Source organism: Alexandromys fortis, unplaced genomic scaffold (genome assembly GCF_014885135.2).
Source record: "Alexandromys fortis isolate MF-2015 unplaced genomic scaffold, M_Fortis_MF-2015_v1.1 scaffold_82, whole genome shotgun sequence".
Lineage (NCBI taxonomy): Eukaryota > Metazoa > Chordata > Mammalia > Rodentia > Cricetidae > Alexandromys > Alexandromys fortis.
The window spans coordinates 2,929,584-2,944,773 of NW_026067963.1; the positions used below are offsets into that span (position 1 = coordinate 2,929,584).

General features: G+C 41.9%; 1 protein-coding gene across 6 annotated transcripts in view; it reads left to right on the forward strand.

The window, feature by feature from the left end:
- The window catches only part of Arid4a (AT-rich interaction domain 4A), a 91,612-nt gene that overhangs the window by 58,783 nt on the left and 17,639 nt on the right, over window positions 1-15,190 (forward strand). For 4 of the 6 annotated variants that reach the window (XR_007593788.1, XR_007593790.1, XR_007593789.1 and 1 more), the window contains exons 20-24: window positions 1,102-2,232; window positions 2,413-2,517; window positions 6,840-7,046; window positions 7,842-7,988; window positions 11,658-12,223. Coding sequence is in view for 1 of the 6 variants with exons in the window: in XM_050153565.1 (XP_050009522.1) it covers window positions 1,102-2,232; window positions 2,413-2,517; window positions 6,840-7,046; window positions 7,842-7,988; window positions 11,658-11,761 (1,694 nt within the window). In the remaining 5 variants the exon portion in view is untranslated. Of the gene's footprint in view, window positions 1-1,101; window positions 2,233-2,412; window positions 2,518-6,839; window positions 7,047-7,841; window positions 7,989-11,657; window positions 12,771-12,825; window positions 13,508-15,190 lie in introns of those variants that run through there. The other 2 variants (XR_007593792.1, XM_050153565.1) reach the window with 2 other exon arrangements.

A 15,190-nucleotide genomic window follows, 5' to 3' on the forward strand; every position in this document is an offset into this window, starting at 1 on the left:
CCTGAGTACTGTGATTAAAGGTGTGCGTCACCACTGTCCAGCCTAACATTGTATCTTAATAAAGTTCATGCTTCTATGCTTCTTCTTGTTTTTTCTTTCTTCTTTCCTCCATCCATCCCTCCCTCCCTCCCCCCCCTCCCTCTCTCTCCAGTTGTTCATTTTTTTGTTGCTGTTGTTGTTTTGAGATGGGGGTTTCTCTGTGTAGCCCTGGCTATCCTGGAACTCATGCTGTAGATCAGGCTGGCCTCAGGGATCTGTGTATTTTTGCCTCCAGAGCGGGGATTAAAGGCATGTGCCACCACACCCAGCTCTTTGCATTTTCTGGTGGTACGGTAGCCTAAGTGTGATACTACTGAAGACAGCTCTTATCAGAACTGACATGGTAACATGCTATGCATTATGTTTTTACAAATTTTGTTTTTAATTGTTTGTATATATACACATGCATACGTGTTTCTGGAGGAAGGAGTATACACACACACGTGTTCAGAGCCCAGTGTGGATAATCTGTAGCAGTGTTCCTTAGGAACTGTTAACTTCTGTTTCTGTTTCATCATATTTGTATGTTTATTTTGGGGAGACAAGTATATGCCACTGTGCACATTTGGAGGTCAGAATTGGTTCTCTCCTGCCACCATGTAGTCCTCAGGATTGAACTCAGATCATCAGTCTTGGTGACAATCATTTTTACCCTCAGAGCCATCTTTCTAGCCCTGACGTTATTTTGAGACATGGTCATTCATTGCTGGTGCTCACTGATTGAGAGAGATTCCCAAGCATCTCCCTGTCTCTGCCACGCAAACCTGGAATTACAAATGACCTTTTTTACATGGATTTGGAGTTATAAGTTCCAGGAACTTGCTCTGTAGACCATGCTGGCTACCCCTGTCTCCTCAGCGCTGGGATTAAATGCGTGCACCATCATGCCCTCTGTCATCCCGTTTTAAGTTTTGTCTTTTCCCTTATATTTTCACACAAATGCTCTTATTTATTTTATAGAAGAAATTTCTATAGAGGTTCAAAAGTATATAAAGGATCCTGTTTAGTAGGATTTTAGTTATTACATTGGTATTTAATATAACCATCTGTGTTATATTACAGACTCTTGTTCATCTGATAGTGAAACAGAAGACCCTTTGGAGAAGAGCTTGATAAGTGAAGAACTTTCTACTGATATTAAAGAAGAATTAGAAAAAAGTGAAAATTTGAATGATGATAAACTAGATGAAGAAAATCCAAAGATTATACATCTATTAAAAGAAAATGACAGGACTCAGATGCAACCCTCAGAGACCCTGAAGGTGGAGGTCGAAGACAATGATCAAATAGTTCATATTTTTGGAAACAAAGTGGAACAAGTAGAAGAAGCTAAGAAACAGGTGGAAAAGTCCCCTAAAGGAAAGGGAAGGCGTAGTAAAACGAAAGACCTTTCTTTAGACATTGTAAAGCTCTCGTCGTTCAGCCAGGAAGAAGCAGGCCCTGAAGCTCATGCAGACACTCCTGGCCTGGAGTTTTCGTCACTAGAATGTAAAAACTTCTCTTCTCCAGAAGATGAGGTTGACCAATATGAAAAAGAGAAAAAGTTGAAACGGAAAATACTGGGACAGCCATCTCCAGAGAAAAAAGTAAGGCTTGAGAATGGAGTGGAAGCAGCAGCTGGCCTATCCCAAGAAAGAGCCAGCGATGGTGCTGGAGCTGAGGGCCGGAGAGGCTTGCATTTCGAGCAGCACTTTGAAAAAGGAAGTGAAGGAATGCCATCACTGATAGCAGAGCCAGACCAGGGCACTCAGGAGCTGACCAGTGAGAAATTGGACAGCCCAGCTGAAGAACCTGTGCATACGCCACTCAAGGAGGAGGAGGACGTGATGCCTCTGATTGGGCCCGAAACCTTGGTTTGCCATGAGGTGGACTTGGACGACCTGGATGAGAAGGGACAGAGCGGTACTGAGGGTGTGGTAGTGGAAAGCTCCGAGTCTAACTCTCTGGTCTCCGTCCCGCCTGCCCTGCCTCCTGTAGCACAGCATAACTTTTCAGTAGCTTCCCCTCTCGCTCTCAGTCAGGACGAGTCCCGGAGTGTAAAGAGCGAGAGCGATATAACAATTGAAGTTGATAGTATTGCCGAAGAATCGCAAGAAGGCCTCTGTGAGAGGGGATCAGCAAACGGGTTTGAAGCCAGCGGTGCCCCTGGTACCTGTAGTTTAATTGTCCAAGAGCGAGAGAGCAGAGAGAAGGGTAAGGCTTTCGAGGGGGAAATTGCTTCTGTGTTAAAACCAACAATTCAGGTTTTAGATGTGACAGTGGTTACTGTTGTCTTTTTAGAAATGGAGAACTGATGTGGACAAGTATGTAAAGGACCTGTCTGCCTCAACCTTTTGGTTTTATGTTTAAGGTTTTTCTTTTCCTTTATTTCAGGTCAGAAGAGGCCAAGCGATGGAAATAGTGGGTTGATGGCAAAAAAACAGAAGCGAACCCCAAAGCGAACAAGTGCTACAGCCAAAAGCGAGAAGAACGGAGCAGGTCAGTGTTTGTCTGTCCAGCCACAGAGGCATGGCGTGACCATTCGAGGCAGTGCAGAAAATGAACAGTGTGTTTATTATGTTCTGAAGATAACTTTTCCATTTTTATATGGGGTGTGTGTGTCTGCTGTGTGCATGCGTTGCATACAAGTGCGTAGATGTGCCACCAAGTATATGTGGAGGCAGAGGACAGCTCTGTGCAGTCACTTCTCTCCTTCCGTCTTTATGGGCGTTTGGGATCAAACTTAGATATTCAGGCTTGCGTGACAAATTCTTCCCCACTTTGCCGTCTCACCAGCCATCCAATTTAATCTGAAAACATCTATTAGTTTTACTTAGAACTGGGATAACTAAAATTATTATTTCATGGAAAGCAATTGAATATTAGAACAGCATTTCAGGATCTTGAAGAAGAGAAAAATAGCATTTATTGTGGTGTTAAAAGTGTGCAAAATTTTATTTCTACTGATAATACTTTCCTTTAGTCAAAAAAGCTTATTTATAAATAGTATAGAAATATTTATTTTATTTTATGTATTATGAATGTTTTGACTACATGTATGTTAATGCACCATGCACCTGCCTGGTGCCCACCGAGTTCAGAAGAGGCACCAGATCCCCAGGAACTGAAGTAACAAGATGGTTGTGAGCCACTATGTGGGTGTTAGGAATTGAGCCTGGGTCCTCTGCAAGAGCAGTAAGTGCTCTTAACCACCGAGCCATCTCCTCATCCTGAAAAGTTAATTCGTAGCAAAAGATATAAAATAGTAAATCAGTATGAATTGATGGGGGAGAGTCTTCTGTTTAGTGTTAATTTAATTGGTTGAAAGAAGCCGAGTAAGGCAGTCTCCATGATCCTCCCACCCGACATAGACGCAGGTTAAGATCTTACCGGTAAGCTACCACCTTGTGGTGGTACACAGATTATTAGAAATGGGTTAAAGCAAGATGTGAAAATTAGCCAATAAGAGGCTAGAACTAATGGGCCAGGCAGTGTTTAAAAGAATGCAGTTTTCGTGCAATTATTTCGGGGCATAAGCTAGCCAGGCGGCCAGGAGCTGGTGCAGCAGGAACACAGCCCACTGCTTCTACTACAATGAATGAATTAGATTATATGAAAAGCAAACACTGTATGAATAGTGTTAAATAGTCAAAATAAGTATGGTTGATTTTTGACAAGTTCGTCGCTAGGCCATGCCTTAGGTAAAACAGCTCATATCCTAATCAAAGGACAGAGTTTATACAGGAACAGACAGACACCTCAAAGGACTTAAGTAATCAGGAGTGTCTTGCAGCTGCATGGTTCAGGACTAAGGAAAAGAGAGTGACGGGAGAGTGGACTGGATTCGAAATTATAAAGGGGGGGCTGGAGAGATGGCTTAGAGGATAAGAGCACTGGCTGCTCTTCCAGAGGTCCTGAGTTCAATTCCCAGCAATCACATGGTTGCTCACGACCATCTGTAATGAGATCTTGTGCTCTCTTCTGGCCTACAGGGATACATGCAGGCAGGATATTGTATATATAATAAATAAGTAAATCTTTAAAAAATTATAAAGGGAATATGCATAATTTTATAGCTTATAAACCTGTAAGATACCACCTTAGTGTAATCCAAGTGAATACTCTCTCAGCTGGGCACTGTAGCATATGATTTAATGTCATTTGCATTTGGAAGGCTAAAGCAGGAAAATTGCAAGCTTAAGGCCAGCGTTGGCTACATAGCAATGGGACAGATTAAAATCATGTCCTACCAGACAGAATGCAATAAGAAGAGAATAGCAACAACGTCTGAAACAGTCCCATCAAAGATGGCATAGTGTGAATCTAATCCACACCTCAGGACCACCAACAAACAGCCTGGAGGATCCTACACAGGAACAGAGGAACAGGCGTCTACTAGTCAGGCCTGGAGGATCCTACACAGGAACAGGCGTCTACTAGTCAGACCCATAAGGTCATGAATGCCATAAGAAGAAAAATGTTTGGGATTAAAAGAGACTTTAGAGACATGTTTGTCGCTAAGTGCATACATGCTTCTCACCTGGATCTTGCTCTAAAGGGTACTGTGGATCATCAAGTGAAGGTCTGAAAGTTGCAATCTGTGAGTTCTTGTGTAGGATAACTGATACGAGTATTTTGGCTTAAAATTAAAGTCTATGAATTCATTGCTCTGTCCCTTTAAGAAGTGAAACCTAACTTCCCTCCCCTGGACTGAGATGAGCGCAGTGATTCATGTCTAACAGAGTATAGTGATGTCATGTGACTGTGATGGGTAGCGTTGACTGCCAGCTTGACAAGATGTAGAATCACATAAGACAGACCTGGGCACAGCTGTGAGAGATTATCTAGACTCAGTTCTCACACTGATCCACAAGCTCGTGTAAAAGGCCAGGTGTGTTTCTGCACACTTTGATCCCAAAGTGTCTGGGGAAAGCAGACAGGCAGGTCCATGGCTTTCACTAGCTAGTCAGCCTTGACAAATCTGTGAGTCCCGGTTCCCAGCAGGAGACTGTTTCAGAAGACAAGGTGGACAGCTCCTGAGGAGCTCCACACATGTGAACACACACATATACAGAAAAGAAAAAGAAAACAAGAAAAAACCCAAAAGTAGAATTACGAGGTGAAATCAGTAGTATTGGGGTTGTATGGATTAGCTTATGATGTTGAATTTGGTCCATATTGAGTTCTAGGCACAGTTAGAAAAAGGAAAGGAGTCAGAATGACAAGACATTTCTTTCTTTTGATTTTCGAGACAAGGGTTTTTCTGTATGTTTCTGGATGTCCTAGAACTCACTCTGTAGATCAGGCTGGCTTTGAACTCAGAGATCTGCCTTCCTCTGCTACCCAAGTGCTGGGATTAAAGGTGTGTCTCCCAGCCTACCCCCAGCTGACAAGACATTTCTTTTTCAAGAAATTTGATGGGAAAAGGTTCCCACCAAAGGGAGCTTACTCCCTTCCTCTCCCTGCGCTCCTCCCGCCCCCACACATATAAGGATGAGGCAGATCTAGACTTTAGAAATAGAAGTCTCCCACAGTTACAGAACATGGGCATTTGACATAGGGTCTTTATTCCAGGAGACCTGGTAGTTGAGCATTACAAAGCAAACTCTTCTTTTGAGGATGAGTAATAATCATAATGCAACCATTATAATTAAGACCCAATAAGGGGCCAGTGAGGTGGCTCAGTGGGTAAAGCATTTGCCATGCAATCCTGACAAGGTGAGTTCTGTCCCAGGATGCAGAAGGGACTTCCGCATATCCTCCACAGCATGTACCCTGTCTTCCACAACCTCCACACAGCAATCAAATTTTTCCTTTAAGGGTGGTAAGGACATACAGATATGGCAGATGCAGGAGAGGAAACAGACTGGGAAACTGAGTGTCTAATCTTTAGCTTTTGAGAGTAAAGATAGGGTAGGGGTAAAAGGTATATACCTTGAAAAAAACAGTAAAATAAAATTCCAGTTTGTTTTTATGGAAAAGTCAGTAGAGTTCTTAGGATGAATTGGTGAGGAAGGAGGCAGAGTTGGGAATGAATTCTCTCTTGTTAACACATGTATCAGAAATTGAGCATAGACCAGCATGCCTATAATCATAGCACACAGGCAGCTGAGGCAGGAGGATCATGAGTTCCAAGATAGTCTGGACTAGATACTAATTTTTAGGTCAATCTAGGCTATAAAGACTATTTTTTTTAATGTTTTTTATTTATTTATGATGTAATATTTAATGTTTCCTATTTATATTTATTAATGATAAATTTTACATATTTATTTATGATTAAAGGCCGTGAGTGAAAGCACACACCTTTAATCCTTGCACTTGGGAGCAGAGGCAAGCAGAAATCTGTTTGAGGCCAGCCTGGTCTACAGAGTGAGTTCCAGGACAGCTAGGGCTATACAAAGATACCCTATCTTGAAAAAAAAAAAACTTAAAGAAGAATAGTAAAAAGATAAACATTGAACATGTTTACAAGATCTGTGTGTGTTCTTCATACACAGTTGGGTTGGTTCTCCTTCAGGTGTTTTTATGTTTTGTTACCACACACATGGAGCTACAGGATATTGTGTTGTAACTCTGTGCCGCAGGCCGACGTCTGAAGGTGATAGACCTTAGAGCCACCGCAGTGCCACCTTACTGTGACATTCCTTTCGTCATCTTGCTTCTGCCGCTGAGGCTAAAGAGTATATTTTCCCCTTTCTCTGTTGTGATCTTTGTATATGTGCTCACCTGTGTGATACCAAGAAGTGTCATTGCTTCTTCTGTTGCATCTCGGTGTTTGAGGCTGTTCATCATGTGTAATTGGAGTGAACTTATTACAGGACAAAGCAGTGACAGCGAAGATCTCCCCACCATAGACAGTTCCAGCAAATGCACGCCAGTCAAGCATCTCAGCCTGTCTAAGCCGCAGAAGCTGGCTCGCTCCCCTGCAAGGATCTCGCCTCACATCAAAGATGGAGAGAAAGAGAAGCACAGAGAAAAGCACCCAAATTCATCCCCCCGGACATATAAGTGGAGCTTCCAACTCAGTAAGAACCTTCCAGATAGCCTGACTGTACTGTGAAATGTGACATTTCTTGACTTAATGGAATGATGCTAGTAATCATGAACAAATTATATACCCACTGCAAATCAATAATCATTAATTGTATGTAAATCTGCTTTTCTTTTCAGTTTAGAAACAAAACATGAGCTGAGTGTGTGGTTCACCCCTGTAACCCGGCGTTCATGAGATTGAAGCCGGAGGGGCATAAATTTGAGGGCAAGTTGGGCTACACAGACTCTGTCTGAGGTCTCAGTTATGTAAGTCAGTGAGGTGGAGTGCTGACTCTGAAGATGCTAATTACATCATAGGTCCGACTGCCTTCTTTTAATGTTCTTAATGTTTTGTGATCATTGGAATGATACATGGTTTTTTTCTTAGATTTATTTATTTGTTCATTTATTCAATGTGCACTGGTGTTCTCCCTTTATGTATGACTGTGTGAGGGTGTCATGTCCCCTAGAACTGAAGTTACAGACAGTGTGAGCTGTCATGTGATGCTGGGAATTGAACCCGGTTCCTCTGGAAGAGCAGCCAGAGTTCTTAACCACTGAACCATCTCTCCAGCTCCAAGAGTAATGCATGCTTAATATAGAATATAAGGCTAAAGAACTCTTAGTCATAGATTTAATTTAATTTAATTGTATCTTCTGTAAAGAACTTGTGTTAGGTCACAATACTAAGCTTTTACTGATTTTCAAGTCCCACTTTTTATAGAATTGACTTTTTTCTTATAGAATTACCATTTCAAAATTTAGATTATGTTTATCTTTCCTTTTAGATGAATTAGATAATATGAACAGTACAGAGAGAATCTCTTTTCTCCAAGAAAAACTACAGGAAATCAGAAAATACTACATGTCTTTGAAGTCTGAAGTTGCAACCATAGACAGGAGGAGGAAAAGATTGAAAAAGAAAGACAGAGAAGGTAATGTTATTTGTGTCTCCTTTCATTTTTGGATGTACTCAGGTCATTTTGTAAGTTTATCTCTCAGTTATGTGCAGTAGACGCTACTTTTAGGGATAGCATTGTCCCCTGATGCGGGAAGTGGGTGTATCTGCAGCTGAGTTAACCAGACTCTCTTGAAAGACCTATGTACTATTTTAAACAATCTGTGATTTACTAACCATGTTGGGTTTTCCTGGAGGGCATACTCTGCTCAACAAATATTTACTTTTGTTATTAGGCCTTAGGTATTGTCGGCATTACCTGTTTGAAGCCATAACTTATTCATAAACAGCTATAGGGCAATTGAATGCTGCTCAGCAGGGCTACTAAGCATGTGCCGCTGTGCAGGGGATGCAGAGGCAAGACAAAGTAGACACAGATTTTGATCTCTAGAGTCTTAACATCGCTGGACGGTATGTGCCCTGAGGAACATTGGCAGTCTGGCAGTTAGGTTATTTAAATAATCTTAAGGAGTGTGATATGTGTGCCAGACCTTAAGAATGCCAGCTAGTCAAACATTGGACATGGTGTGTAGCCAAACTCTGCCAAGATATCAGTAAAGGAAATTAAGGTTTGTGCCCTAACTCATTAGTATTCAGATCAGAACAAGGGGAAGTGATCACTCACTAGTAAGATTCTAGGGAGAAATAGCATCCAAGATAATAATGCCAACTGCTAGAGAAAATAGGAAGGGGGATTTATGTGTTGTTTGTGGCAGAACAAATTGTGGTAGCTCCTGTATTAATTACTTTCACATTGCTGTCACCAAAAGAATATAAGAAGGGGGCTGGGCGGTGGTGGCGCACGCCTTTAATCCCAGCACTCGGGAGGCAGAGGCAGGCGGATCTCAGTGAGTTCGAGTTCGAGACCAGCCTGGTGTACAAGAGCTAGTTCCAGGACGGGCTCCAAAACCATAGAGAAACCCTGTCTCAAAAAACAAACAAACAAACAAACAAAAAAGCCCCATATCCAGAAGAAAAAGAAAAATAAGCAGTTACCACAGTAGACAAAAAATAGCAGCAAGTCGGTGTATACCTATAATCCTAGCAGTCTGGATGGAGGCAGGAGAATGGTGAGTTTGAGGCCAGTCTGAGCTGCAGAGTAAGAAAAGCAAACAAAACCCCCAAACCACAAAAACAAATGCCAACATTTCATCTTTAGAAGCTAGGTGTGTGTATGTGTGTGTGTACCCAAAATCTCAGCCTTCAGGAGACAGAGTCAGGATTTCAACCAAGTCAAGGTCAGCTTGGACTACATAGCAAGATCCCATATCTGTAGGACACCGAGCAGCTGCTAGACTACTGTATTAGTGATAAAACAGTGCTAAAGAGCACACTCACTTGCTCTTGCGGTTAAAAAAAAAAAGCAAGCAAGTCAGTTGACATTTTTTAACTGCAGAAAAGCTCTCAAGTTAAGCTTGGGGGTGAGGCTGAACTGCCAGACTGTTTGGAAATGAAACAAGAAATTAGATCATTATATCTACCCTTTAAAGACAGGTTTACCTTTCCCCATCTCTAACTGAAAAAAAGAGAAACTGAATGGAATCGTTTTGAAGGCTCAGGGGCACCAGCTCTAACTAATGGTGATAGATAGAGAAGGGTTAAATCAGAGTTGAATACAGATGGTGAATCGCCCTGTCTTTTTCCCACCCTCCCACTTCTTGAGAAACTTAACCTGCTCCTTCCTGGGAGGAGATGGGGGAATTCTTCTGAAGAAACTAACTATGCCTAGACAAGTGGTCTACTCTAGAAACCAACATTTGGATGCTTCTGATCCTAAAAGCAAGACCCTTGCAAGTCACATGTGTTTCATCCACATTGAAAGATGCAAAGCTCAGACTTGGGTTCTAGCTGACTTATTTTAGCCTTTCCTACATCTGGAACCCACATTACCAGATATTTGAAGAAAATGTTTGTGTAAAGATAGGCCAAAATAGGAGGGGGAATAACCCACAAAACTGTTAGTTTTTAAAAAGTACAAATATACTAAGAATGTAAAGCTGGTCGTATAAGCTCATCAAACCTGTGGTTGTAATCCTAGCACTTGGGAGATGGAAGCAGGAGGATCAAGAGTTCAAGGCCAACCTGGGCTAGGTAGCTGGTTCAAGACTAGCTTGGGCTAAGTAAGACCCTGTGTCCAAGAAAAGGAAAATTTTCAGAGATAAAGAAGGATTTATGAAAGTATGACAGGGGGATTTAAAAAATAGTAAAAAGGGCATGTGTTGTGCTGGAGGAAAAATCCCATCAGAAAGCAAGAAAGATATGGTGGACACCTGCAGTGTCAGCACTTGGGGTGAGAAGGCAGGGAGCTCCACTAGGCAAGCCTGGGCTGCATAGAGGCACCCTAACTCAAAGAGTAGGAAGGGGACAGCCTGAGCTATGTTGTCTCAAAGAAATGGGTTGGTGGGCAGAAAGGAAGACCAGTGGAGTGATGAGGGTAGAGAAGAATAAATAACAGAACAGAACTGGTGAGGAGCTCTGATAGGATTTCTAGAAAGAGCACTGAAGAATATGGGGGAAACTCCTCAGAGAATGCTGGGAATACTCCCAGAGATGATGAGGTGTGTTAGAAGACCATTAACACGCCTTTATGGAGAGTCGGACCATGAACGTAGCACTCCACAGGCTAGAAGTGGGTTCTTAGAGACTTTGGTTCTAAGGAGATGAGGTTGGCTTGCTGAGGCAGGGTCTCTCTGGCCCAGGCCGGCCAGTATGCGTGGGGATTTTCTTTCTCATCCTACCAAGTGCTGGGATTTCAGGTCCAATTTCAGATGCTAAAAGCTTACCATGTAAGAGGTACACACAAAAGAGGTGGTGGACAGCATCCTGTCTCTCAGGCTGGAAACCAGACAGAGAGAACGTGGGCTCCTGCAGACACAGGGTCCTCACATGGCCCTAGGGATGCTGTAGAGTAAGAACAGAAAGGTCATTGCACACAGCCAAACAAGGATGTGGTTATTACAGAAGATGGAGGACGCGGGGCTTATTCATGGTACACAGCTGGATCAAAGAGATCATAGCTCATCACAGAGGGAGTAGTCTGTAGAGAAGCAGTGGAAAGGCCGTAAGCATCCAGTGGGCAAAGGCTATGGGGACACTTTCTGCACACACTGTCAGCCCCTGAGGAAGGCTTTGCCATTTCTTTGAGCCTCACCCTGTCGGGGAACCTTGGCTGTTTTCCCATGGGTCTGAGACTGTGGTCCTTGTCGTGGCTGTCCCCAACAACACACCGTCACTCAGGACTTCGCATTCTCAGGTCCTCCTCCGTTCCCCACAGGGAAACAGAGCAAGGCCGTGGGGTGCCCAGTACAGAGTGTGTTTGCCAAGGAGCTTCTCCAGGATCAGGCTAGAACAGGGATAATTAGAACAGCTGGCTCCGGGGGTGTCTAAATAAACCACCCATACTCACATACCTGCACACCTGATGGGGTCCAGCCGTGTGTAGTGGAATCCCAGCACTTGGGAGGTAGAAGCGAGAGAACCAGAGTGTTAGGTCCTCCTTGGCTACATATCGATGTTGAACCAGGCTGGTCTGTGTGAGGTGATCTCAAAAAACCAAACAACAGAATCTTATTTCTAATTTAGTTTCTATCTTAGGTATCTTTGTGTAATCATTCCTTGATCTAACCTGATTGTGTTGATTCCACAGTGTCCCATGCAGGAGCATCTATGTCATCTGCTTCGTCAGACACTGGAATGAGTCCCTCTTCATCATCTCCCCCGCAAAACGTCCTTGCTGTCGAGTGCAGGTGATGAAAGTTTCCCCACCTTCCAGCAGTTTGCTGCCATGGACTTAAATTACAACACTCTGAACTCCAACTACAGAGAGCACTCAGCTGGCAAAGGACCTCCTGTATATTTTCCAGGATTGTCTGTATCCTCCTCTCTTCTTTTTTACTATTGCAAAAAATAAGCTTATTAATAATTGAAGGTTAGGTGACCTGCCATATTGGTCATAATTTTTCCTCTGTATTTTCTTTTTCTTTTTTTCTTCTTTTTTTTTTTTTNTTTTTTTTTTTTTTTTTTTTTTTTTTTTTTTTTTTTTTTTTTTTTGGTGATAGAGAAAAAAGGGCACTTAGCAAATTTGAATTTGTATGATAAAGCTTTCAGGTGTTCTAGAAATCCTAGACAAGCGAGTGCACGTGATAAACATCAGACCATACCTGGCTGGACAGTGACCGCTGCACTTTCACTGTGTGTGAACATGAACACTTGGTGAGTAGGGGGTTGTTTTGTGTTGTTTTTTATTATTATTGTTGATTTTTTTTTAATTTCATTTTTTTTTTTTTTTGTGGAAGCACTTGCTATGTAGAACTGCCAAAGCATATGTTCAGCAGTGTGCCCGGGCTAAAGTGTATATGGGACAAAATAAGTTGTGAAAGGAAATGTAGTTGACTGAAAACTGCAGGTGTAATAAGTCTTCCACTTTTTATAGGACTTTTGAGCACACAATTATGCAAATATTTTAATGTTTATTAATGTTTACAGTGGAATTGTGAATAAGTTTTCAGTGGACTATCTTATCCCTTGACAAAAATATTTTGTCTTTTTTCTATGTAATTTCAGAGTTTTTATTTTGTTACAAAAATACAAAAATGAAATATATAACAACAATGAAGTTATTTAACAAGATTTCTAAAGCTGAAAATTTTGTGTAAAATAAGGTATTATCTTGCAACTTGTTAAATATATTTATTCAGACATTGGATGGTTGTATTTTTATGTATTTTTTAAAATATTAATAAAATTGAAAAAAAGGAAATTCTAGGTTAATTCACTCTTTGGATGGCAATAGTTGTCAGCTGTCCCTTTTGCAGGAGGTCGTATCTGTAGCCACATGTGCTGCAGGGAATCCAGCAGAACAGCTGTCCGTGGGCATCTGGATCGTCAGCGTGTCCTTGTGTAGAGACTTGGCAGTCCTAGTATCTCAACTGTCTGGAGGATCAGATTCTTGGTTGCCCTTCAGATGCTTTGTCACAGCTTTTTGTTTGCTATACTGCCGAATAAATGACACCTCCCACAGTCGAGATGCACCCATCACGCTGAGCCACCATGTGTGCCCTGTCTGTGGCGTGTTCCACAGGCCGGCGCATGCATAAATAATTCTTCCAGAATCATGTATTTAAAGCAGTTTTGCATATACATTATGTAAAAGATGTGATTTTTTAAAAACAATTTTTAAACTCATGTTTGTACATGAAAAGGGGTTGTTTTGGAGCCGCCTTTTCTGTGGTTCATGTGCTGTAGCATGAAGGCCTGGGTGCTCCAGACCGTGGCAGACAGGCACAACACACTTGCCATGGCAGCGCAGAGCCCCACTGAAATCATTGTCTCATCTTCATCTGCCACATTGTGAACTTGTTATTCAGATTTCTTCCACTTTCTCAGAGAATTAAAACAAAAAAGTACTCTTGTAATATGAACTTTCCTGTCTTTTCTTTGCGAAGCAGAAGTATTTCAATGTAAAATAAAAACGGAGCCCAGTGGGCGTTTCTTAAACATAGGCTTTACAGTTTTAGTTTTCTTTTAACTGATTTTTTCCTAAATGCCAGTAACTTATAGTTGGAAAGTTAGTCTATGCACCTAAACATTTCAGTACATTCTTCAATGTTTGGTTTTGGTTTTTGGGTTTTGGTTTTTGTTTTTTCAAGACAGAGTTTTTCTGTAGCTTTGGAGCCTGTCCTGGAACTAGCTAGCTCTTGTAGACCAGGCTGGCCTCGCACTCACAGAGATCCGCCTGCCTCTGCCTCCTCCAAGTGCTAGGATTAAAGGCGTGTGCCACCACCACCCGGCACAATTCTTCAATTTTTAAAATGCTTCTTGTACTTACTTATAAAAATGAAAGCCCACGGTGGTGGCCTTTAATCCCAGCACTCGGGAGGCAGAGGCAGGTGAATCCCTGTGAGTTCGAGGCCAGCCTGGTCTACAAAAGCTAGTTCCAGGACAACTAGGACTTTTACACAGGAAAACCCTGTCTCCAAAAAAATAAATAAATAAATAAGTAAAGCAAAAAAGTGGCCAGGCAGTGGTGGCGCACACCTTTACACATTTATTTTGAGTTTTTCTAAACTTTGAGTTGATTATTGCATGTGACTGAGGAAGTAAAAATATATATATACAAAGAAATGTATGATCTATAAATCAAGGAATTCAAAATACAGCTTTTTGTATTCTTTTGTGTAGTATTACTGTTTTATTGTTATTATTAAATTTCTAGTCTTTTACTAAGAGAATATTTTAAAAGAATTATGACATCTATAAAATTGGCTTAGATCATAGAAATCCATATGAATTAATTTGCTTATATACTTTCTTTATGGGCCCTATAATTTAACATACCTATATTTAACATCATGCAAAAACAACAGAACTGATTCAATTTATGGAGAATCTTCAGTGTCAGACAGTACATCATGATGCTAAGACTCAGCCACGTGAGTGAGAGATACAGAGGTTCCTGGACTATGTGAGATCACATTAGCTCTTTAATTAAAATACATTTTTTTTCTTCGGCTTTTTCAGGTAGGGTTGCATCAGGCCAGTGCGATTTTAAACTGGCTGTAACTGAGGCTGGCTTTGAATTTCTGGTTCTCCTGCTTTTACCTACCAGATGCTAGGATGACAGGCATGCACTGTTCTACCCAGCTAAATTCATATAACTGCACAGATGCAACACATCTTAACATAGTTAAACAAACACAGCGTAAACACTATTACACACAGTTAATGTGATATTCCACAGCACAAACAAATGCCACCTCTTTGCCCAGTTAAAATAATATTTCACAACGAGCCTCCACCTTCCGAGTGCTAGGACTGCGGGTATGGTAGGCATAATGAAGTTGCTGTTGTCAAGACATTCTAATGTAGACACTGACTAGTTTTAAGGCTGGAGTGGTCTGGGAAGGCTTTGAAGAGAAAACTTCAGTTAAACTGAGTCCCAGGGTGGAAGGGGAATGGATCAGGGAAATGGGAAGAGCCGCGTGGATAGAATGGTGTTCAGAGTGGGCCACAGAGGAGACGTCAATAGAGCAGGGCCACAGTGAGAGCAGGCCTGAGACAGGAAGTGGGTCAGGCGCTCCGGCCTTGCTCCGGCCTTCTTTCCCTCTCCAGTGTCAACCCTGGACACCCGGGGCTGCCTCAGCCACTTTGCCAGGAAGCTTTTTTTTTTTTTTTTTTTTT